This window comes from Canis aureus, chromosome 13 (genome assembly GCF_053574225.1).
Source record: "Canis aureus isolate CA01 chromosome 13, VMU_Caureus_v.1.0, whole genome shotgun sequence".
Lineage (NCBI taxonomy): Eukaryota > Metazoa > Chordata > Mammalia > Carnivora > Canidae > Canis > Canis aureus.
This window is the reverse complement of record NC_135623.1, coordinates 17,155,443-17,182,672: the sequence shown is the minus strand read 5'-3', so window position 1 is coordinate 17,182,672 and position 27,230 is coordinate 17,155,443. Positions and strand designations below refer to the sequence as shown.

General features: G+C 35.5%; 1 protein-coding gene across 3 annotated transcripts in view; it reads right to left on the bottom strand.

Annotated features, from left to right (window-relative positions):
- Window positions 1-27,230, bottom strand: part of FAF1 (Fas associated factor 1) — a 459,658-nt gene that overhangs the window by 105,820 nt on the left and 326,608 nt on the right. For all 3 annotated transcript variants that reach the window (XM_077844988.1, XM_077844990.1, XM_077844991.1), the window contains one exon: window positions 13,214-13,368. In XM_077844988.1, coding sequence (XP_077701114.1) covers window positions 13,214-13,368 — 155 coding nt within the window. The remainder of the gene's footprint in view (window positions 1-13,213; window positions 13,369-27,230) is intronic.

The window sequence follows — 27,230 nt, the reverse complement described above, 5'->3', positions numbered from 1 at the left end:
TGTCAATGTTCCGAAAGAAGCCAACCAACTCTGAAATAAATGATGCTCAAAATTATTTTATATAATAATAAAATCACAGAGTCTCCATTGACATTTATACATAATTTCTTTATGTATTTGATTTCTTAAAAAGCTTTTATTTAAATTCCAGTTAACGTATAGTGTAATATTAGTTTCAGGTGTACTATATAGTGATTCTATACTTCCATACAATATCTGATGCTCATCACAAAAGTGCACTCCTTAATCCCCATCACCTATTTAACCCATCTCCCCATCCACCTCCATCCTAAGGGATAAAAAAGATTGGGAGAGTATAAGCAGAAATCTCATAAACAGCAGGAAAATAAAAGATAAATGACCAACAGTCCAATATATTAGCATTTCAGTCACCCATTAAAGCTTCCAAATAGGATACAATTACAATCCAGTACTTGACAAAGACTCACTTGAGATAGCTGATGTCTGACAAAGAGAGTTGAATGGATAGGTTGGCTACATAGGATTTTCCTATGTAAGTTCTATACTGGCTATGAATAAGATCATCAAAAAGGAATATTTAAGGACCATATCACCTAAGTTCCCTAAAAAAATTACCATTACTGAAAAAAGATATTTAATACAAAGCCCTCTGCTTTTACAGAGGATTAATATAAGAAACATCTATTTAAATTTAAAATAATCTGTCATATGCAAAACAATAGAAAAGAATTATCTATTTTATTTCTTAAATGACTCAGATAATCATGCAAAAAACTCTCTCTTGAACTCAGTGCCAGGAAATCTTGAGATGAACTGTTAATTTTTTTTATTAGTTGATAAGAACTATAAATGGTAAACTGTAAGCTCTAGGGTATAGTATCTGACACATAGTAGAAACTCAATAAATATATATTGGATGGATAGATGAATAAATGAGGATATGCCTATCACATTTCCTTTTTCTCCTAAGCTGCCAGAATTATAGAGCTGAAATTGGTGTTTATGTACAAAACTTGAGTCAACCCAGGAGTTTATAAATGTTTAATGGATAGATATGTTACTGGACAAAGAAATGGACAGGTTGTAGAATAAATGGGACAGTAAAAAGCTAGAATGAATGATGATAAAATGACTATTATCTGAGGAATCTGCATCCCTAAAGATAAGTAAATACCATAAGTTTTAAAAAGTACAGATCAGTAAACTTGACCTCAGTCCTCTACAAAAGCTAGAAAAGTCACTTAGACAAATGGCTTATGAATACTTAGAATACTGTAGTGATGACTAGGAGTCAACATGGGTTATTAAGAACACAATAAGCCTAACTATGAGGTTACCAGGTTGAGAACTCATGAACACTCCTTAAGCTTCAACTATCTGAACTTGACTAAGAAGTGACGAAGTGTCTTAAAGTATCCTTCCTTCAGGGTAAGATTCAGAAATGCAGGCTAAGTTGGATAAATTCTCTGTCACTGAAAAACTGAACCTATAGACCACTACCAAACTGACAGTAGTCTCAAACAGCTTACCATTTGGCTTTGTCAACATTTTCATAAATATCTGAGATAAAGAAATCAAATATACATATATAGATAAAATGCACTAAGCACTTACTCTGTGCCAGACTTTTCAAAAATCAATTATCCCACTTATTTCTAACAACTCTAAGGGATGTTGTTTTTAATCTCCATGTTCCAATACAGAAACTGCAACTTAGAGGAGTTAAGCAACTTGCCCAATGTCACTATGGTGGCCTACTGGCATAGCTAAAATTCCAATCCTAGTTTGATAAATCCAAATTAATTCAAACTTAACCATTATGCTATTCTGCATTTTTATATTAACAAGTATATATATATATAACAAGTAGTTACTGAGAATTGCAGTAAGAAACAAAGCTAGGAAGATTGATGTATTTTTGCCTTTAGGAATCCTATGTTCTAGTGTAAGAATTAGCAAGCAAAATTTTAATAATCAAAAGTAATGACTTATTATGAAAAGTTCTAAGAGAGTTCTATGAAAGAGAATGATGGTGAAGAAGCTTTCTCTAAAGTTTTAATAGGACTTTTTGAAGAGTAGATATTTAACACTGAGACCAGAAGAAAGAAAATTAAGAGTCACTTCTATCAAATGACTTCTGTTTTCTCGGCTAGTGAGGATAGCTGAGAAAGGGAGAAGTGAGGGACATGAGATGTTTAATGAAAGAGTAGTAGTATGAAATAGCCATCTTATTTGGAGAAAGAAAAACTAGAGAATCACAGTAGGCTTGCTCAGTATTATTGTGTACTTGCTTGAAGTTGTGTTTACTTAGGAAAAATATTAGTGTGAGTGTTTCTAGCAGTGTTCAAATGCAAGGGCATAAGCATAGAGAAGGTGAATAGTTGGGTTCAAAAAACTGAGTGCAATGGAGGGAGACGGAATGACAGAATTTAAGATATTCCAAGGAAGTGATAATGATGGACTTTGAAATCTAAATAGGACAAAGAGAGAATATAAGCAAGTAAGATAGGGATAGGAAGTGTTGGTCAGGTGCTTGAAATAAAAATATCTGAGGTGAGGGATCCCTGGGTGGCGCAGCGGTTTGGCGCCTGCCTTTGGCCCAGGGCGCGATCCTGGAGACCTGGGATCAAATCCCACGTCGGGCTCCTGGTGCATGGAGCCTGCTTCTCCCTCTGCCTGTGTCTCTGCCTCTCTCTCTCTCTCTCTCTCCCTGTGTGACTATCATAAATAAATAAAAATTAAAAAAAAATAAAAAATATTTGAGGTGATAAAGTTTCTCTTGATGACCACATCTAAGTATAGTAAATAAGAAAAAAAATTTCTAGAGTTAGATATTTCTAGGTACAGAAAAGATTATCAAGAATGATAACAGTAGAAATGTTAGGAGTTACAACATCATTTATGAGTGATAACTCTTGGGAGAGTTAATAGAATCTGAACTTCAAAAGATACTATCAGTCAACTACATTAGTACAGAATGGTAGAGATCTAGTTTAGTAACAACCCAGCCCATTCTCAGCAGCCTCATCTCTGAAAAACTGGTAGCGGGTTTTAGTTGACTACCTCAGTTGAGTAGGAGTCAATAATACAATTACAGAATAGAATTGAGCATAGCATGAGATAAACCTGCTCTGGAGCAATATTCTTGATTTTGGGCACCTTTAGAATGGGCTGGGTCTAGATATCCTAGCATATAAGGAACAATGGAAATAAACATACTTTGTAAGGAAAGGCAAGAAAAATAGGGCAAACAAGAAAGCTGTGGTTAAACTGAGAATGGACCGTAATGCAGAAGTGAAGTTAGGTTTATTAATTCCCAAGCTAGGCTTATTGATTCAAAACTAGAACCAAGAGGGAGAAAGTTGCAGAAGCCCTGTAGAGGAAGAAGCACTGTAGCAAATACCTTTTCTAGCTTTTAGAGTAGCTCAAAAATATACTACCTTTTGAAGTGTTAATTTCTTTGTCCCTGGTAGTATTCAGGTAGCAACTGTAGTAACATCAGGTAAACACATTATGAGGACAAATGCCTGCATGGCTAAAAACTGGATGTTGAGAATACCTCTAACCTGCAACTCTAAGATTTAGTGAATCCCTTGTTTATTTGTTCCTTGAGTAAAAGGCCCATGTGTTATATTTCTCTTGTAACCCCACAAGGCTTTGCACACAGTTATTCAGTACATTTTTATTGTTAAATAATCCAGTCTGACAAGGTCATGGGATAAGAAGCATTATGAAGCAGAAAAGCATAGGTTGATCTGGGATTTACCTCTAGTATAACCATTTACATGACCTTGAGTAAATTACAGAACCTCGCTGAGCCAAAAATAGTTTCCACATATGTGGTATTGGACCTTTGCTATTTACCATGCAGAATTACTGTAGTTAAATGAGGTAATGTATATACAGTGAGGATTAAATGAGTTCGTATATAGAGTTGGGCATATCGTAGATACTTTAATGGTTGTAGTTATTATGTATTTTGATTTTAAATATTTCTTAATTTTTATTTTTTAAAGATTTTCTTTATCTATTTGACAGAGAGCGAGTACAAGCAGGGGGAGTGGCAGGCAGAGGGAGAGGGAGAGGGAGAAGCAGGCTCTGTGCTAAGCAGTAAGCAGGGAGCCCAACATGGGGCTCGATCCCAGGGTCCTGAGCCGAAGGCAGACGCCCAACTGGCTTGAGCCACCCAGCTGCCCTGTGTTTTAATTTTTAAAGAGCAGTAATGATAGGCTTGTTCTTAGCTACTGATACTCTCTCAGTAGAAGCTCCTGTCAAAAATGGCATGAGCTTGGAGAACAGTTCTAAGGGTAAGGAAGTTAACTTTATTGGTGAAAGAGGCAGAAAATGATTGTGGCTTCTTAGCTACACTACACTAATGCCACTCTGACTAAACTATTACAAACAGGTAAGGGCAGTATGCTATAATCTACTTACATACTTTACTAACATTTAGTTTAAAAACGAAATCTTGCTGACTTCTCATTTTTCTATTGAAAACAATTGTGTCCAAGTCATCAGAAAGAGAATTTTAGAGATCGAGATACAGCAATCAAAGCTTTTTATTTTTCATATAAACTTGCTTCATTCTTTCCTTAGTTGAGATGTATAAAAAAGAACATTAAAGAGGACTTTCTTGGCTGATCATGTGTTGAGGAAAAGATACACAGAAGGAGACTGTTTAGGATGATTCTTGAAATTCTTGCTGTGGCTACAGACTGAGCCAATAGAAGATAAATTAACAGAAGGCTTTTTACCAAAATCCCTAAGATTAATAATATAAAACTATTTTGTCACTTTATTACTATAATGCAATCAAGTTCAGAGACACAAAACATGTTTGAGGAAAGGATACCAAATATTTCCTAATAAATTACCCAAACACATAGGAAACAGGATTTCATCTGACTCCCCAGTTCCAGACTAATAGTTATTTCCTTTTTCAATTTTTTGGTGGCACATTTAGCCAATAGATCATTAAGAAAATTGGGCACCAAAACCTCTTTGGAGTATCTATGTAGACTGACAGGCAAATACTGGAAAAATGTCAGAGGAACTAGTTTCCAGAGCTGGTTTTATACAACTGAACTAACATGTTTCTTTTATAATTTTTCTGAGTGTATTACTATCAGTATTTATGGAAGATGAGAACTGTGCTACTGATTTAAGTGGAATAGATGAGATGACTAGTAAAAACTCTTCAGAAACAACCACAAATATAAAAATTATTAATACTAACAAAGCAGTTAAGAAAATAAATAAATCTCTTGAAATCTTTTCAATTTCAGGCAAGACGAAAGGCAAAAGCGATAATGAAGTATATTACTTAAATCTGGTATTTCATTTTGGAGATGTCTTATTTTTAGAATTTGTTTCATTAGACATCTCATGTTTTTTATTCTATATAAACACTATATGAACAGAGGTATTTTACTTCTGGCAGTCATATTTACTTGAATCTGTATACTCTAAAATACTAGGATAACCAACTACTGGGAGTGAATATTTGCACAGAACCGTATATGAGTTCAGTCACAGAACAGGAAAGAATTTGGCATCAGAGCACAAAGGCTTGGCATTAAGCTGAAACTTGGAGTTCTTGAAAAGGCAATGATTCATTTAATTCTGTGACTCTTACAATCAAGATACTTCAAATATTCAAAACACAAAGGATTTAGCAGAAAGGCCAAAGAGAACACCATGAGAGTAACAAGAAAGATTTAGTGCATGAGAAAAATAAGATTTTTAAAAAACTTACAATGTTGTTCTTTTGGACTGTCTTGCCAACAGTTATCACCTTTGTATTGTTCTTTTCTAAAATAGTTTTCACACAGACTGTGAAAACACATAGAAAACTGTATCTGAGTTAAATGCACATTTCCTTAATAGCAATAATTAGATTAATGTCATGGAAAAATATACAGCTTGATTCAGATATAATGTCACCAGGCTGTTATGATTGTAGTACAAGGTAGTACTGTGGGAAGTATCCAAATCGGTAAAAAAGATTTCCAAAGTAGTCACTTAAAAATACCCAAAAAGAAAATTTTTAAAAGGATAATCTATTTTAAAAAGAGTGAAGTATTATAAACTGTTTAGCCATCATCTATACACAAACTGGCTGGTTCTCAATCATGAGAGGCCATCACCTTTTATCTTCCTCTCTTTCCCTTCCTTTCAGTACTGTTAGAGAACTATTCACAAGTGCACCCTTGGACAATGCTGAGCAGTAATTATGACTTGCTGACAAAGAGATATGAACAATTACTGAGCCCATTTTGAAACCTTACACTAATAAAGTCATTAGATGCTGCCCTTGCCATGATCCTTCTAAAAGCTTCTGAAGTTACAAGAACACACGGCATTGTTTGCAGGGACAATTGCTGCTGGCAGAACGCAAACCTTGAGTTAAACCAGGCTGCAAATTGATCTTGACATTCTGTTAAGACCGCCACTAAAAATCAAAAGCAGAGGAGAAAAGGAGAAAATGAGTGGGTAGGATGTAATCATGGAACAGGAGGGGTTCCTCCTCACCTTCTCTCCTCCCTCTTCACAAAACAAACCAGGGAGAAAATGACAAACTCTCCTGGTGTTTTGGAACCTTTATTTTAAAGCATTAATTAAGCCCTTGACCTGGGATGTTTAGGATGGCAATACATTTCCTTTAAAAGTACTGGAAGGAAAACGTAGCACAAAGGGAATAAAGCAGATTGGGAAAAATTATATGGAAATCTGGCATGAAGGCTCTTATGAAGTCTTGGTTCCCTGACCACAACATGTCCATCTGTTTTCCCAGCTACTTCTGCAGAATCCCTATCTGCTCTGAGGGAAGCAGCTGGAAATTAACACTCCTTGTGTATCCCACCCAGACCCCACACCTGGGCTATATTTGCTGGATCAAATGGAGGTGTAGGGTTAGAGTAACATGGTCATCTAGGCTTCAGCCAGGCATGAAGCACTGAGTAGTTTGGAATTAAGGGTATGCCACTGTGAATATGGCTAATTACTGAGATGGAAAGTGCAGGTGAAGACAGCCTACTGATAATAAGAGCTTTAAGTCAATTAACTCTTGCCAAAGATTAAGTAATGTGGAAAACTATCACTTGAATATTAAGGCTAACAAGTACCTGTCAGCATAGCAGCAGCAGTTTACAGTGATCTGAAATACCGCACCCAGGGGCATTAAGTTCAAAAGCTAGTATTAACAGGCAATAGAATTCTGTGAACATTGGTACTAACTGCAGAGGAAAAATTTAATACAACACTGTATATGTTACATGTGCAACCTGTGTAATTGTCAGCAATTCCCAGGTAACTGCAGCTACTCAGAACACTACTTAGAAATAGTGGGCAGTGTCCAATTTAGTACTTTGTAGCATGCATGCTTTAATACTCTGTAGCATGTGCTAAGCATTGCACCTCAGAAACTTACATATAAACAGCTTACAGCTGGCTGATGACCTCAGTTGGCACTATCATAGTCAAATTCAATGTTTAAGTTTTTTAGAATTAAATCATCTAAGCCAGTACCTATACCAGCTGGAGATATTTGCCTTGTGGGTCCTCCTGGTCAGAACAAGAGATATCCATTAATCCACTTAGTATTGGTTAATATTGGTGGTTTACTGTGCCACATGTTATGTAGCTTTGCTTGATGAAGCAACTACAGCCAAAACTCACAGCTTCACACCAAGGGCACTCAAGTGCCGATGTTCCATGCAACCAAAGATGTGCAAATAACTCTAAAAGAGGGAAGCAAATTAATGCTTATTGTGCTAGTGCTTTATATAGTACTGTCTATATTTAATTCAAATGGTGCCCAAATGGAACTTGCCTGGCTCTTTGGCATAATTCATCATGTAGCCAGGCTAGCACGCTGGTCTAATGGACATGTTTCCTTTAATCAGCACCATCACCATAGCACAGGCAACAATATTCTAAAGTGCTCCAGGAACAACAGAAGACAGAGTACCTAGTCTGGACATTGTTCACTTTATAAGGAAAATGAAGGCTTTTGCTTGATCAATCCTATTAATGGGTATGGGGGAAGATCACACATTTACAGTACAGCAACATTTCCTTTTTTTTTTTAAAGATTTTTATTATTTATTCATGAGAGAGAGAGAGAGAGAGAGGCAGAGACACAGGCAGAGAGAGAAGCAGGCTCCATGAGGGAGCCTGATGTGGGACTCGATCCCAGGGCCCCAGGATCACGCCCTGAGCTGAAGGCAGGCGTTCAACCACTGAGCCACCCAGGGAACTCCTACAGCAGCATTTCCATGCACTTTCCACTACCCAAGCTCGTCACCCTCATTATTAGTAAGACTAGTAGAGATTATTTATTAATATAACACTGACTTTTTCAAAGGCACTGTGTAATACACTGAGATTACAGACATAGCTCCTTTAGGGAGCTGACAACCTAATAGGGAGACAGACAATAACCATACAGCATAATAAGTTCCATCAATACAAGTTAGTCTATGGACATTATGGGAGTGCAAAGAAAGGGCATTTTTCCCTCAGACTGAGAGGCAAGAGGATGATGGACAAAGGCAAAGCTTCCTAGAGGTGATACCTGTCCTGAATTTTAATAAATTATTCTTTTATAACATAAGCATTTATTCACTAGAAATATATTGTCCTTAAATATATTTTTACTGTATTACTTAAATCCATGATAGTTTTCAACACGTTTCTGGATCCAAAAGAGTATTTGATCTCTGCTCCATTGTCTGCTTGTAAGCATATGCCAATACTGGGATGAATCATTAACAAAACAACTTGAGATCTGTCCATCCCTACTGGTTGACCTGACTCCTCAATCTGGTTCAGACCAGATCCTTCTATTTTTTTTTCTCTCCTCCACAATTATGTAAACCATTGATCCTTCATTTCTAAGTATGAGGTTTAAAAACCAATATTCTTTTATAAAAATAGAAAATATCTGCAACTAGGAATGCTGTGAATATAAAAATCTCTCTCTAAAAAAAAAAAGCAAAACTTCTAATTTCATTTTTCCATGTGTCATTTCTTTCAAGTCCTTCCTTGGCCCACCCAGGTAGAGTAATTCCCTATGAATTTCATCTGTACTCCCAAAGCACCCTGCACGTACTTCATATTACATATTAGCTCTATGTCTGTCTTCCTACTAGACTATGAGTATTTTGAACATTAAGTACTGTATCTTTTTCATCTTCTCATCCTCAGTGCAAAGCAGCATTCCTGGTTCATATGAAATATTCAGTAAATGTTTACTCAATGAATAAACATGAAGGAAATATACATTTCTTAAGATACTCTTTTAGGCACTTTCAGAAGTGATTTGCAGGATCTCCTTGTTTACTATTATCTGTTTTTAGCTTTTTCATTTACAAGTATATCCTACTGTTTCTTTCAGAGTCATTGTTCAGATGAATATTTAGGAAATTATACCTTCTAGCACTTCTTAAGACTAACGAGGGCTTACTGCCTACTGCTTTAAGAAAGAATGGACCTGAATTCCAATCAGACATGGCGGCCAACAAGACTGTACAGAGTTTTACAGGAAAGAAACCTCCATTTGGATGTATAATACTGAGATTATAAACACATTCTTTGGTGGAATTGGATCCATACATTCATTTACCAAATGCTTATTTTCTTTCTTCTAGCAATTTGCAAATTTAAAGTGCTTTATTGAATGAGACAAATAACATGAATAAGCCTTTCCAGAAGACCACAATTTAGTGAGGGAGATGATAGGTACCTAATCATTACTGCTAAAATCTGATGTCTCAATTCATATTTGGAATGTTTCAAGAAATTATTCTATCCCATTTTATTTTTTTGTTCTAATACTTTTTAAAAATATTTTTAATTTAAATTCAATCTGCCAACATATAGTATAACACCCAGTGCTCATCACATCAAGTGCCCTCCTCAGTGCCCATCACTCAGTTACCCCATCCCCCCACACCCTCCCCTTCTGCAACCCTTTGTTTCCCAGAGTTAGGAGTCTCTTGTGGTTTGTCTTCCTCTCTAATTTTTCCCCACTCAGTTTCCCTCCTTTACCTCACCTCCCTTTCACTATTTCTCATATTCCACATATGAGTGAAACCATATGATGATTGTCTTTCTCCACATAATCTATTATATATAGGCTGGTCAACTTAAGTATTGAACTTAGAAAGTTATTAGAATCACTTCAGAGGTGGGAAATCCATATCAACATCACAGCAGTGTACAACAGTGACATTCTATAGACATCTGTCAGATCAGGAAATTTAACCTTATAACCACAACTGACCTTCACATTCTGATAACTTTACCAAAGCACTCACTTAAGTTCAGTATCCTTCACTTATCTTATGTTAGATTCACAGTAAACTGAAGAGGACTAATGTTTCTGTAGGTTTAACAGAGTGTTTCTGAAGCAAAAGCAAATTTGCTTGGCAAGTTCCTCCCCATCTTGGGTACCAATGTTCCCAGCTATCGTGTCAGGGGGTAGTCCCAGAAAACCACTAAGGAGTCACCCCGACTAACCAGCTTACAGGCTCAGGATTTTTAAGACTGGTTGATCAGTATGAACTAGAACAGCCAGATAATGGGACCAGGCAAGCCATCCACCAGGAATTTATTTCCAAACTTTTACATTTGCCATAAGAAAATCACAATTAAAAGGAAACCCACAGCAATAATCTTGTTGGTGATGCCTAGAAATCTCTTCTATATTTTCATATATTAATCTGTCATATTTAACTCTCTGGTAATATGCAAATGATGGCACAGCAACTTTTGAAATATAGCTCACTGACCAATAAATATTAGTGCAGCAATCTTCTACTGAATTGAGAGTGAAAGTTTGAGGTTTTGTTACTTAGTGTTAATAGCATCAAATGGATAATGCAGTAAATTTTTATGACAAACACCTTTGGATAAAATGTGCTGCTAAAAAAATCTAAGTAAGATCACAAAGAAACTCAATTAGACAATATATTTAGATGAATCTATGATGAGTGGCCAGAAAATTGTTGCTAAGCTAATCCTTTTTTGGACAATAAATCAGCCTAGTTTATTAAAATTTTCTTACAGTTTAATATGTCAAAAGGAAATCCACTTTTACTCTTTTTTAGGAATATCCCATTCCAATGAATTTTTATCTTGTGTATGTAAAATGTGTACTTTTCATTTGCTTTAACAATAATAATGAGCTGTACATGAAAACCATCTACATAATTCTGTTGCTTCATAGAAATAATTGTAACACCTTAACTTAAAATAGTTTTCAATTTGTAATGGGTAGAATTTGATTTTGAGGAAGGATTGCCAAGTATCTTAAATTCCAGAAATCGTAACATTCTCTTTCTCACCTTGGTGCTGTTTCTTGTTCCTATAAATATTTATTAAAGCAAATTCCTAGATGTTTCTATTTTCAGTCTTTAATTTCTTTTCATTTTCATGAATGTAATAATAATAATGAGAAGCCATATTTTTGTAAATGCAGATTAAAATAGCCTATCATACCTCATAGTCAGTCCTGCAATCCATTGAGGAATAGCTCTTAAAGCCTTAAACAAGGCCTTTATTTTGTGTTTTAAAAAAAGTGTCATAAGGAGTTAATAGGACACAGCTGTACTGGCTCTTTCTAATAAGCAGCTTCTGTCGCTTTGGTCACCACAGGTGTCTCTGTAACCTGCAAACTCTTATTACTAGTGTATCAAAGTTGTGCTACTTAACAGACTTCTTTAGTATAACATAACAAAGCAATTACATGGCTGTTGATTGCCAGTCATAAAAAAAAACCCTCAAACACTATTTTTCAAAAGAAACTACACTGCAATTTTTTGTCATTGTAAAATAAAAGGAACTAAGGAATTAAATGGAGGAAAGAACAAAATAACAGCAGGTAGCCTGCTGAACTTAGCCACTACAGATGGTTTAGAAATAGTGTTTCCTTCTCCATCAAGTTGTGGATAAAAGGAAAGGAGGAGATTCCTTACTGCCAGTGAATGGCAAAAGATTTAGCCAAGTCTCCAGTCTATGTATTTTGCCTCATGAAAGACCTTCGATGCTGCATTTTTATCTGTTTTTGGCACTGCTTTTCATCACCTTTAACTGAGTGTGAATAATAACCTGATTTAATTTAAACAAATACAGGTGCTAAAGGTTCTTTATTTATGTATAACAGGGAACATTTCCAAGGCAGAACGAAGTCATCCTGTGAAATTTCCTAACCATTTGCTTAAAGAAATGAAGTATTAGATGAAAAAATTGCTTCAACATTCTTTTGCTTCACAATAAAGGGAAGCATCATCTTTCTTTTCAGGTTTAGATTACATAAAACAAAGTCTAAATGATCAGCAAAAGTTCAGTGAGCTAAAAAATAATAATAAAAAAACAAATCAGATTATTTCTAATTGTTCCATGTTCATTTAAATAAATTAGCTAACTACAATAGGCTTGCCTTGAAATGAATTAATTTAATCTCCCTGTTCATAAACCAGCAGCCTGTGATTATTATTGTGTTAACACACCCAAAGTAACATCATTGGATGTTATGGCGACATGTGTAATTAAACATGATGAAATGTATTTCAGATGGGAAATTCAAATAGGCAAAATATGAAGAATTATTCATCAGTTATAGATATTATGATTAACAAATTAAGTAAATTTATCCTGACAGCGAGGAAAAGGATTGTTTTTCCTACCAAGAATATGGATGTGTGCAAAAGAATGGGTGCAATAAAGCGATTACATCAATTAGTATATGCTAGAGTTAAGCTATTACCAACTCCATGGACTAGTCCAGAGTGTCCTGCCTTCTTCACTGGAATTATTAAAAAATAAACTCACTACTAAGACTGTATGTTAGACTTGCCTTGCTTTTTCTGAAGATTATTAAAAATACAGATTTCCTCTAATAACTCAACAACATAGGAGAACATTAGAATATTCAGTACATAGAAATGTACCATACCAGTTTTACTGCAAAAAGATGAAAACAATGTACTTTGGTTTTGTTTTTGGGTTATTCTTAGATTTAGAAATCTTTTATAAATTAAGGTATATTTTCACACTGTAAATAACTGCACATGTTAGCTTCAACAAATAGCTTTTATATAATTACATGTAATGGTAGAGAATTTAATGCTGAGGATGAAAATGTTAATGATGATAAGAAACCAAATACAATGATAACTTTTTAAAAAAACTAGAAACCCAACTTACAACTTGTGAACAACAGTATTACCTTGCTCTGTTGGTGTCCTTTGTCAGATCCCAAGCCCAGGTTATAAAATTTTGACTCAGATAAGAGACAATAGATTCAGCACAAAGCATTTGTGAGCAGAACACGTTGGTTAATACACTTTCATCATGGTGGAGGTAGATAGCAAGAAGCTTTCTCTGAAAAGAGGAGAAAAGACTGATGAATTAAAATATCCAATAACATAAGATTTCTTGAATTTTGGAAAGGCATAATTGGTCAATATAAATAACAAAGACAAAATCACATGCTACTCCCTAAAAGAGTTCCTGACACTTGGGGAGTTCCTAAAGCATTTACTAAGATGAATAAATTTGGCTTCCTTATACTTCCTTATACTAAAGAGTCTAGGATAATTACATTGTTTTAGAGGCCACTGTCAAGATTCCTGTTAACATGTGCAAGCCTATCTCAAGCAGAATATGCCACAGAAATCCATTTTCTTTAAATAAAATGGATTTACAATTCTTCATATTAAAGCATACTTTAGAAAGGGAAAATTAATTTTGAACTATTCAACTTTGTACATAGAAAAAAATACTGATTAAGATTGGTTGCCAAAATCTCTCTTAATGTATTTTTCGTTTTTAATCTGAACACGGGAAGTCTCTTCTACTTGAAAGGAAAAGGTCTGAAATGAAGTTGTGTTTTACTTCCACAGGTAATTTCAAAGTCCTTAATGTGTTCTCATATTAAAGTCCTTGTGTAAGATCATGTAACAGCTAACTGCCAATGGAAGGATGGTAGAAAATAGTTCACTTCACATGAATTCTTTCTAGTCTATATTTCAGAAAATGTCCCTGTGGTTTCTCATACTGAGAATTATTCCTTCCCCTTTGCTTGATAAACTTCCTTTCAAGAAATGGCATTTACTCTCTTAAAATAGTGTCCTCTGTCATACTTGTATGGTCAATAAAATAATTGAAACTAAAAACTGAAATTGAGCAACACAATTTGCAACATGTCAGCTTTAACAACAATAATGACCACGATGATTAAAGAGAGTTTATATTGTTATTGACTAACTTCTTGGTGCTACCTTGTAGAAGAGCGGAGTTTAAGAACAGTCAGTTGCAGGAAATGGAAAGATAAAATTTTATGGTAAATACAATGTACACACCAAAATGTGAAATTCTGGCAAAGGAAAATTTTAAAGAAGCTTAGGGTCTTTCCCTTCATATTAAATAAGGATGTAATGATAATGAAAAATTCAGTGTGGGATACCAAAAAAAAAAGTAGGCCATTTACAGAAAAATATAAGGTTCATATTGATGAAAGAATATTGAAATTTGATGCTTAGAATTATACTGATAAATAACTCAAATTATAAAAATAATAAAAAGGTAATCATTTAAAATATTTTCTTCAAAGGTAAATTCTGTACTAGATGAGGGTAGCCAACGGTATATAGGTAGATTAGGATTCTAAAAGCATCTACTATGAATAGGAGGCAGTTAGTTACATACCCATTATCTACTTTAATTCCCAGAATAAGCCCATAAAGTAGTTTATGCTCTAACTTTATGAGCATACGAGGAAACTGAGGTTTAGAAAGCAGACTGACTTGTCCTAAATTCTACCACAACTAGTAAGTAAGCAGTACAGTTGGGATGGGAACCTGGATTGACTGACTCCAAGCTTCGTATTCCTTCCTTGATACTACAGCAGTAGTAGAAAATCAACCATCAAGGCTTGGAGCTCTCATAGAATGTGAAGATGCCAGACTGGCCACTGTTCATATAGGAGTGCTTCTAGGGCCTCAGAGACAACAAGCAATGGGAATAAGGACAGAATTCCTGAAGTAGAAGTAGAAGTAGCTTAATTACTCCAACAGTAGCTGTTTCCATGTTTCAATTAATTTAATCCTTCATTTGACAAGCATTTGTTGAAATGCGGTGTCAGGTCCAGTAGGAAGCAATAGTGATAAAATGTGAGCAAGACAGACTCAAGATCTCTTCATCCAATGTAGATGTCTGTAGGTAAGCCAGAAGCTGGCTTCTAGGAAGTTTGTAATCAGATACATAGTTGAAGAGATACTTATCTGGTAAATTCCTACTCATCCTTTAAGTCTCAAAGCAAATGCCTCTATGCAACCTTCCCTGACTCCCTTAGGCAGAGTTAAGAGCTTCCTTTTCTGTGCCTCTATCTCCTCCCAATTAGTATCATCATTGTTTACCAGTTTCCCCTCTAGACAAAGTCTCTCAAGGGTGAGACTGAGTCTCTTTCAGTCTTCTTTGCATCCCTAAAAGCCAGCATAGGTCTCAGCATGTTTGATGAAAGAAACATGAATGCTGATTATCCACCCCCTAGCAAAAAAGACACCAAATGGCAGCAGCATGCCAAACCACTTTCAGTAAAAGAATCTAGAAATCTGCAGCTTTGGGGAAAGGAACGTGAACCTGGCAGCACTAACAAATTCAGAGCTCCTCTTCTTAGGAGCTCTCGAGCTGAATAGACAGAGGGATGTCAACCTCTAATTCTGCTTGATCGTATCTCAGCAACTACATTTAATGAGACACTGGGAACAAGAGAGCTGTCCACTTTTAAATCAGCATATTTCTAACCAGACAATGGCAATGGCTAAATCTTTAAAATGCCCATTTCTCTCAAGAATGCTGCAATGGAACATTTAGACTTTGGGAAAGAGATTAGCGATTTACATTGCTATCTCACTGATTTAATTTAAATGCTCTTCCAAACCAAACACACATGTGCCGAAGAGGCTACTAAGAAACCCAACATGCAGAGTTCCCTCTAAGTGCAGCCGACAGTGTTGACTGAAACTAAACTTGGAAATCCAGGGCACTAATGCACAATATCAAGCAATAAAACAGCATCTCTTTGGCAATATTTAATTTAAAAAAGAAGAAAGAGGCAGGCGAAGATCAGGCACTGTCTGTTTTGGAGGATCAACCGTTCTGCATTTCAAAGCATTGGTCCCTGCAATATCCAGGTTACTGTGCTAGAATCTCGACTATTATATCGCAGTTGTGAGAGGGAGGGCAAAGATGTGTTTACTCAGTGATTAGGCCCTTAGAATAAGCCTCTAGCTCCTAGAGAGACAGCTCACTACTTATTCATTTGGGCCAATTCACAAAGCCTAGGAAGATTAAACATCCATGCTGAGAAGACAAGCGAATGCAGACGGTGAAAAAGAAATAAAAATTCTTTAAAAACTCTGAGATGACTTCATTATTTTTCCACAAGGAAACTTTAGGAAAGTGTTTAGTTAGAGAAAAACCCACATTGACCTCTCTCTAAACCCTTAATCTTTCCTTTGTGGTGGCATTGCTTTGTGGTAAGCGACTGGCTCGCCTCGCCCCTCTTTTCACTGGAAGCTGAGAGAAAAAAGGCTCTGGAGAAACAGTTTTCGTTCCAGGGACACAAACCCCTGACACTGTTTAAACATGAGATGCCAGGAAAACACACTTAAAAAAAATTCTCACTTTAAGCTCTAAACTGTGAGAAAGGGGATGATAAAGAGAGTAATCAGAAGAGAATCTTCAGGCTGGGGGGACTCCCATACTAGCTTTGAAAAGGGAAATGGAATAATCTTAAAATGATCTTTTCTCTCTAACCTATTAAGCTTTCAATAAAAAAATTTTCTTCTGCTTTTTTATGGTAGTAATAAGTAAAATATAAAACTCTTAATAATATGAAAATACTACTAAATTTGGGCTACATAAATTCTTTGATTAGATTATAGGAACAGCTAAATGAGCCTCAGACTCACATTCTGATTATTTTATTGAGCTCAATTAAACACAGGCCCAAATAGTGAGAATTGAGTTCAGCATATCAGAAAATAGTTTTTGTGAAGCAAAAGCATCTAGTATAGGGGAAAAGCAGGAAAAAATGTTTTGTTTTCCATTACTATAACCATTTTTCCCTTTGGCCCATTAATAATTTAGTTCAATAACATTTACAGAGCGCTGATTTGTTAGTCACTGAGAACATAAAGATCAATAAAACAAAGTTTCCTTGTCCTCAAAGAGTTGGGGTGGTGGTGTCGGTATATGGGGAAGCAAAAATTTAATTGCAGTACCACATGACAAGTGACAAGATTAGGACATTAAATTTTTTTTTTGTCTTTATATTTGGCAGAGAGGTTTTAAGTCTGGTAGACAAAGGCAAGCAGCCCAGCTACACTCTCCTCAGCCTCCCTCTTTGTGATCCAGGTTTTGGTAACATATTGTAGAGATAAAAAAGCTCTGTGATAAATCCAGTTTTGCATTACCAGCTGCGTGACCATGGGGCAAGATGGGTGTTTGTTTCAAGAACTGTAGATAAGCAGGTAATGTGCCTACTTTACAACACCTGGCCCATAGTAAGTGCTGAATGAAATGTAGTGGTTAGAGTGAAGATTCCAGAACTATCCATGCAAAATAAAGGTTTTGAAAGCAATTTCAAGAGAAATGATAGCCATGAAAATATATTAAAGATTATGAAGTTCTTTCATTTCTACTAGCAATAGTGTTTGGGATGCTAAACTTGTCCCTGCCTTCCGGGCCTCACTAATCTTCACATTCAAATCCAAGAGCTAAGGTACTAAGTTGATGCTTAGGAAATGCCATGCTGACACCAGCCAATGTGACTTGGCCTTGAGTTACAGTAGCTATTGTATTTAGACACTTAGCATTGCAGAATCATAGAACATCAGAGATGAAGAAATGAGCTAAGTCTCAAAATAAGCCAAGCAGAGCAGACACTCAGAAAATATTTGCTGATGGACTGAAAAGGAAGTTTTCTTGTTTCTTTTTGAGTACCAGAACATCCATAATCTGTGTTTTCAATAATTTATGGTTGATAGGATAATTTCTATAAATGGTGGTTCATAAATTTTTCAGTAAAATTTTGGTTTTTGGTGATTTTAAAATTTTTCAGTTTAAAATACATTAAAAACAAAATAATTTCCTTTATATAAATTGGGACCTGACTTTATTTCTGTTTTCTTCCTTTTTTTTATCATGATTATCATCACCATCATTACCAGAATCACATCACTATTTTTTGTTTTTGTTTTAAGTTTGGGAATGGTTTATGAATACAAAGACCCGATACACTGATACAACAATAAACACTCAGTTATCCTCTATCTAGATTTATCATTTACTAACATTTTGCCATATTTGTTCTATCATTCATCGTATGCTTCCTACCCTGAAACATTTAAAGTTGCACACCTCTTGACACCTCCACCTTAAATACTGCAGGGACTGTCTCCTAAGACACAAGAACATTTCCTTACACAACCATACTATTTTTATCATGCCTCAGACATTTAATATTATTACAATATCATCTGATATAAAGTCCAAATTCAAATATCCCCAACCACCTCAAAATGTCCCTTACAGTGTCTTATTTATTGTCTTAAAACCAGGCTCCAATTAGGATCATTCCAGTACACTGCTCACTTCTATAATCCTATTCCTATATATGAACGTTCATAGACCTAGCCCAGCATCCAACCATGACTCAACGTAAGTACAAGGTGAGAATAGAGGCAGGGCAGCATGAAGCCATGCCACCTGGTTCAAATTCCTGCTTTGCCATCTCCTAGCTATGTGACCTTGGAAAAACTACTTCATTTTTTTGTGCTTTGGAAGCCAGGTAGCTCTGGAGGTCAAAAGTTCAACGTTCTGTCTAGGTAGGAGTGGTAACTTCAGTGTTAGTATAGAGGTGGTCTAGGGTCTAAGCACACACACTGATTGGCTGCTTCTTTATGAAGGGAATATTTGAGCTAAATTTTAAAAGCAGGATATAGTAACTAACTTATCTTTGATTTGAGCTAAATTTTAAAATTAGATGACAGTGAAAAAAAGAAGAATGAAAAAGAGAAGAAGCAAAGAGAAAAGTTTGGTAATGCCCAGTAATGTCAGTAGCCTGATATGTTCAAAAAACTCCAAGCTAGTAAGTTTTAAAGAGTGAAGAATCAGTGTAGATTGATTTGTGGAAAGAACTGTTGACACTCTGGAGTTTTGGCTCCAAAGCTGAATTCAGGGACCGATAGGCAGCAACGAATTGGAGAAGTTCTAAAAGGAGACAGCCAGATATTGAAGGTGAGGTGATGCCAGGATGATGTCTTTTTCCTCTCACTTCCTGAAGGAAATGTTGGGATAGCACTCTGAAATCTTAAGGATGCAAATGTCGTTGAGCCTCATGTAAAAATAATTCTCATATGAAAGTCACAGGTTAAACAAACATAAAAAGCCTAAAGTAAAACCAAACTCTCTTCATAAAATAAGCTGACAAATGTTCATTGGGTACAGAGCTTTATCAGTTTTCATTGTTCAGACTGTAATACTCAGGTCATAAAATATTTTTGAGGAAAATAACATGTGACTAAAGTTTTTACAAATAAGGAAATTAGAAGTTCAAGTGATGGGCTACTACAGCTAACTGGAGAGAGGCAGGCAAGCTTTTGGGGAGGCTGGGAGAGGGATTATGGCAGAGGCAAGAAAGTAGGCAGTTTCAGGCCAGATCAAAGATCTCATCCCATTGGTTTTCCAAGTGAACACCTAGAAGCAGTACCAAGGACTAGAAAAGCAGCCTCATAAGAATGCAGGCAGGATTTTTTTGATCTTCTCTTCTGAGAGGAATAACACTACCCTGGTTAACCACTGGCCTGTTAAACAGGTAGAAGAACATGGTACGCACTTTGAAAGGCAATGGTACACAAACACTTCCTTGTCCTAATTTCAGACTGCTGAGGAAGAGAGAAAGGATCCATACATAGCCTATTGATCTCATCATTTCCATACTTCAGGGGGTGGGGGAACCACAGCAATAAAGAACTGGAGATAAATTAACAGTAATTTTTAATTTAAAATATATTGATAATAATCACAAGAATTCTAATGATTTTGAACATGTCCACCCACAAATTAAGCATATAGAATTGTAGTAGCTTTTAACTACTCATTTAATAGGAATGGTGGAAACTTAATCGTCACTAAATATTTCCCACATCTTCCTTAATGAGGAAATCTCTTACATATTTTTTTTAAGGTGGATTAATGGCTGATTGAAATAAAGAACACATTTCTCAGCCTCCATTTAAACAAATGTGGCTCTGTAACCAAGTTCTGGTTAATGTAAGCAGAAGTGCTGGTTCAATCCCCTGTAGTCATCCAGAATCATGACATAGCCTGAACTGTACCACACAGGAGAGCAAATGATAAAAGGAACCTGAATTTCTGACTCTGTAATACTACCATACCAGGCCTGGACAGACTACCTCTGAACTTCTTGAAGAGAATAGAGAAATTAACTTCTATTTCATTTAAGCTACTATTAATTTTTATTTTTGTGTTACAAGAACCAAACCCAATCTTAACTCTTACAATAGACTATTAGAAATCCTTAGTCAGGGATGCCTGGGTGGCTATGTGGTTGAGTGTCTGCCTTTGGCTCAGGGGGTGATCCTGGGGTCCTGGGACTGAGTCCTGCATCGGGCTTCCCGCAGGGAGCTTGCTTCTCCCTCTGCCTATGTCTCTGCCTCTCTATGTGTCTCTCATGAATAAATAAATAAAATCTTAAAAAAAAAAAAGAAATCCTTAGACATACATAAAAATGCTAGTGCATGGAACTGTACTATTAACCCAGAAGATCTAAAGAAAAGACATACAGTTATGGACTTGTTTGTGGCCCATAAGACACTCACAGCTTCCAATGGGCCCTGAATTACACTATAAAGGACTGTAAGTAACACTGGCCTAATGCAAATGACCTCACCGGCCATTCAGAAAGTTCCATCTTGTACATCTGGTTGGTGAGAAGAGAGGAGGGGACCCTGTTTTTGAAAGGCCAAGTAGGCATGAAGGCAAAAGAAGACACAGAGAAGGGAGAGTACGTGGTCCACTCCATTTAACCCATAGAGGATAGCCTACTGGGATTTGTAAAAGTGAAGTATACATCTATCTGAAATGCTCTGTGTGCCATGTTACATATATCTGAAACCCAGGATGGTTGAAGTCATAGCAGGTGGTTGGTCTATGTATTTTGCATTTTTTATAATCTATGTACACACATTATTTTTATAACACAAAAGGAGATATACACACTGTTACACATCTCACTTTTTTCACTTCACAGAGTATCTTGAACATCTTTCCACATTAACATATGTAAAGTGGCTTCATTCTTTTAAATTGTCAAATAGTATTCCACTGTGTGAATGATATTTAAAGTATTTCCAATTTGATATTATAAACCATGCTATAAGAAGTATCATTGTAATTATCTTATTTCTCATATGCTTAGGTACACATGCAAAACATTTTTGCTATTATGATATGTGAAAATAAAGTATTAGTGTAATTTTAATCTGTATTTCTTGTATTATGGAAGATACAAAGCATCTTTTCATATTTTCTGTGAAGTACCTGCTTGTACTGCTTACCTATAATGGGTTGCTGTCTTACTGATTTCTGGAGTTCTTCATAATTGTATTTGCTAGAAAAATTTAAGTTTCCAATATCTTTAATACAGATACCATGCACTACTTAACATCAGAAATACTTTTGTAAATATAATTCCTTAAAAGACTGTAAATGACAGTTTTTATATAGAAATATAAAATCAATAGTTTCTATTGAAATGCTCCATAAAAGAAAGTCCAGAACACATTAGCACAGGTCTACGTCAGAAGCAGAAGCAGAATTGTTCTCTTCAGTTTTGTTAGGCACTTCAAGGAGGGTGTGGGAGAATCAGGATACTAGAAAATACATAGGTATAAAAAGGTACACAAAAGCTAACAGGCTGTGAATTCAGGAGGCAAAAAGTTTGTGAACTACATTGTGCTATTACTATACTATGATTTTCTAGCCAGTGCCGGACATTCCAAAATTATAACATACATAAATGTATACAGTTGTTCAGTCTCACTGCCACGAATTTCTCCCCTCTAATCTATCCTATAAACTACTACCACATTGCTTATATCTATGGTACAGGTCTGACAGTGTCACTTTCTTCAAAAACTTTCCAAAGCTAACCACTGACTAGGAACAACAAAAATCTTTAGCTGGGGGATCCCTGGGTGGTGCAGCGGTTTGGCGCCTGCCTTTGGCCCAGGGCGCGATCCTGGAGACCCGGGATCGAATCCCACGTCGGGCTCCCGGTGCATGGAGCCTGCTTCTCCCTCTGCCTGTGTCTCTGCCTCTCTCTCTCTCTGTATGACTATCATAAATAAACAAAAATAAATGAAAAACAAAAAAAATCTTTAGCTGGACTTCAGGGATTTCCATAATGAAGGTAGACCCTGTCTACTTCTTTACTTTTCAGCCCTATCCTTTACTGCTCCATTACAAGTACCATACATACCAATTCAACAGCCTATTCTTCTCTAACATGTGTATCTGAATAACTTAGTTATTGTTAATGTAAGGGCTCATTTTCCAAGGTGGGTTAATTGCCAAGATATTTTTAGCTCCATTTCAGAGAAAGTAAAATGGAGGCTTACACAGCTCAGTCAGTCTCAGGCCTAGTTTCCAATCCAAATTTGCTTGATTTATTCAATGTCCACCTACTTATAAGCAATCTTAAGATGTCTCACATACATTTCAAAGATGTTTTACATATGTTAATTTCTTGTTAAACAATCTTGTGGGGTATTACAACACAAATTTTCAAATGCAGAAATTGATGATCAGAGGAGAAGAGTAATCTGGTTAACAGGACATAGCTAGTAAACGAAAAGCCGGAACTCAAATATAAGAATTTTGATTAGTACGCTTTGTACCATACCTCTTTATTTTTAACATTTAAGATTAGATATGAAACAGATTTCTTGAATTTAAAACTGAAATACTATAGAGATCTACCTTAGCTTTTAATCCTTTTAAAACAAGTAATATGAATAACAAATACATTCTAGGGCCAGGAAAGGTCCTTTGGGAGAAATGATACAAATATAGATAAAGCCCATAAATGGAAATCAGCCTTGCTTTTGATATTTTAATAAATTTCACCTATAATGCTTTTCAAATATGCTTAAATTGTTTTCAAAAAGATGGTAAGTAGTAGTACATGGATATTTTTTTAAATTTATTTATGATAGGCACACAGTGAGAGAGAGAGGCAGAGACACAGGCAGAGGGAGAAGCAGGCTCCATGCACCAGGAGCCCGACGTGGGATTTGATCCCGGGTCTCCGGATGGCACCCTGGGCCAAAGGCAGGCGCTAAACCGCTGTGCCACCCAGGGATCCCAAGTAGTAGTACATTGAGAAGAATGTTTTACAAAGCAGCATATCTTAAAAGTAATTTATTAAATTTTTAACTAATTAAAAATCATTTAACTATGGACACTAAAAATTTTTAGAATTTTAATCAGGAGGTTGTGATATAACTCAGGAGAATTAGAGGCAAATTCAAAATATGGTGCTAACAATATACTGTTTAGTGGGAACATCTCATTATAGAACAGCATATTTGATATGGTTTAATTTATATAAAACATGTCAACTTTTTTACTGATATACATATTTGGAGATTTTTAAAAAATCACATTTAAAAGTAAAATAACATTTAATAGTGATTATTTTCAGGCTTCAGATTATGTGGTAACTTGTTTTTTACTTTAAATGGACCTACATTATTTTCTTTTTTTTACAACAAATAATTTATTTGTAGAATGGACATACTTAACAAAGTATATTAGCATCATTGTTCTTATCTCCCACGTATGCAGGATGCTGTCATAGCTGTCATATAAAATTACTCTGGAGACAATGTCTGCCTTTAAGGAATTTAAATTGAAAAGAAAACAAAGACAAGATGAACAGATTGGGCATATTCTCTAAAGCACAAATAAGTTTGTCTCTTTTTTTTTGGATAATGGAGGGCTAGAACTCAATCACTATAGCTATGGCTTCAGATTTGTGTAGAACTTATTTTTCTTAAAAAATATAGATCAGTGATATTAGATTTCTTTTTAACATGATAAAGTAGAAACAACACTATTTTAAAATAACCTGATATTAAAAAGTAAATGTAAATAAAACTGATGGCAAATATTGTTAAAGCAAAGAACTTAGTGCTATATAAATGCTCATAGTGGTTCTCAAAATTCCTTTCTGGAACTGTTCTTAGAATTAGTTCATGAATTGCATGAATAAATCAGTTTTGTTATTTTACAAACATGTCTCAAATTAGTCTAAAACTGCTTCACAGCACATTAGCCATGATGCTGGGTGCATTTATGGATAGCATCCTAATTTAATCCTCAAAAAAACCATATTATTATCTCCCTTTTTTTTTTTTTTTTTTTTTTTTTTTTTGTCCTGAGATTAGAAATAGGCTGATTACTTGTTTGGGGCCACAGAGTTACTGAGTGAGAATTTAAGAATTAAGCACTGCTTTCCTTAACTTACATGTAATATTTGGAAACATCACTAAGTCTGAAATCAAGATTTAAGGAAATATAACAGGATTACTGATATCAAAGCCGAGTCTCCCAAGGGGATGCTAGGAAAGGAACAATCCTTCACATGGGAGATAAACCCTGGCACTGAGATTTTTATTGCTGTTGATTTTTAGTTACTACAAATGTCTAATCATTCTGTAAGTGTACTTTTTGTTTTGTACAGAATTCAAAGGTAGCAAGAATGAGAGGTGGGGAAGCTAGAAGGAGAAAAAGAGTCTGTTAAGAAACTCCTAGGGAATCATGGTGTGGCCGGTGCTAATGCTTTTGCAACCTTAATTACAGTGACTAACCATTGGCTCTCACTTATCTAAAGATGAAATACAAGCTTTATTCAATAAATATCTCTTAAATGACAGGTAATGCCAGAGAATGCCAGCCCCTTCCATGCCTTGGCCCCTGCTGATCTTCCCAGCCTCATGCCTTGCAATCCAACTCTCTATCTTGCATTTTTACTCTTGATCTTAATTTTTTGGTTGTAGTTCTCTCATTTTAATCTTGCCTTTGCTTTTGACCTTTTTTTTTTCTGTTTAGAATTCTGCTATTTGGCTAAGTGTGACTCATAAGATTCAGTTCAGATACACCTTCTCAAGAAATCTCCCTAAACTTTCTAAGGTAGATGAAGTACCTTTCTTCTTTGCTTCTACAGCATAGTATACTATATGAATCTGTTGCTTTATCTTTCCCCATTAGACTATGAGCATCTCAAGGGCAAGGAAGCTCTATTATTGCAGGTCCTTAGCAATTGTTGATAAATATTTACAGCCCTCAACTGAGTGAACATGAGAGGAGACATAAAACTGATGGACCAGTTGCCAGAAGTCAAAACTCTGTCACAATACACTTAAACACAAGACCTTAGAATACCTGTTTTATTGAAGTTGGAGCTCTGCTTTGGACAGTGTTTTAAATTCCTCATGAAAAAGGAAGAAAGAACTATGGGCACTCTCATCACCAAGTGCTCTCAAACAAAATCAGTTTGAAGCAGTTTTCATTAAGATGGATTGAATGTGGCATCGTGAGAAACACTTTATCAAATGTAGTGTTTTACTTAGTGATTAACTATATACCAGTTGATGAAGCTCCCCAAATCCTTTGTAATCCCACCACTCCAATAAACATTTAATGAGTATATAAGTTCAAAAAGCCTAGCAGAGGATTTAAACCTTCAATCTTGTTTTTATTTACTCTTGGAACTCAATTTCTCACTTCAAGTGAAGAATGCTGGTGCTTGAGGCTCATCTGTTGCCCTGGTAAAATTAATGTGCCTCCCACAGTTTAAATTAAACATGTGATATTTAAGATGAAAGAAATTTAGTCAGAATGCCACAGTATTGGTCACACTTGCTTTTCAAATATGTGAACAACAGCAAACTGTTTTCTTAAAAATGATTCACTCACAAGTTTTAAAAAATAATATTGAAAAAGATTTGCTTTAACTCTCTAATGTGAAATCTGAAAAGGAGAAATGAAACTTCTTTTCCATAACTGAATCCTGCAGTATAGTAGTTACTGTTGAAAACTGAAATATAGTGATACAATGTAAATCATACTTACTTGTGTTAGAGTTGGGCTCTTATTTGGACTCTAGTACTTACTACTGATGTGCTTTTGGTTAAGTTGTGTTGTGTTTCTGAGCTTCCCATCTATACAATGGGAATATTGGTATTATATGTCCCTAAGTTCAAATGAGATACATATAGGAAAAATGCTCTATAAACCATACAGCACCATACAGATCTGTAGTAGTAGTACTATTTCTATGCATACATAGTTCTAATTAAAAGGGCACACACAAATATATAAGGACATATATATATATATATATATAAATGGACATATATAAATATAAGTATGTAAAGAACATATATGTATGTATCTTGGCTGATGGTCATAATAAATGTAACTGCTTAGATTTAATTCTGAATAATTTATCCACCATCTGGATAAGTTTTACTTAAGTTTACAGTAATGTAAATAATGCATGAACTGTTGTTCTTTGACTTGTAAAGAGAAATGAAAAAAAAAGTCTTGGACAAGGGGAAAAAGATAAAAACAATTTAGGAGTCCAAAGAGGTCAATGGATTTCGGTACAAATCTAACATGAAGCAAAACATTTAATTACATGAACCAATGACTTTCATTTGTTAAAATACTCAGACCCTCATCAAAGGCAAACAACCGTTTCATTAGAAATATCTACAAGTTAAATAAGCAGGAATTTATTCTCCTCTGGGGATCATCAAATGCCAATTTATTATATAACACAGTAAAAGTTCTTTTGTCTATTATATACTGTATATTTACACAAGTTTCTTCATTTAAAGTTATAATATTTAAGGTATACATAATATATCTTACGGTAGCTTTTTAAATGGGATTTAAAAGATATCTATGGGGATCCCTGGGTGGCGCAGCAGTTTGGCGCCTGCCTTTGGCCCAGGGAGCGATCCTGGAGACCCGGGATCGAATCCCACGTCGGGCTCCCGGTGCATGGGGCCTGCTTCTCCCTCTGCCTGTGTCTCTGCCTCTCTCTCTCTCTGTGTGACTATCATAAATAAATAAAAATTAAAAAG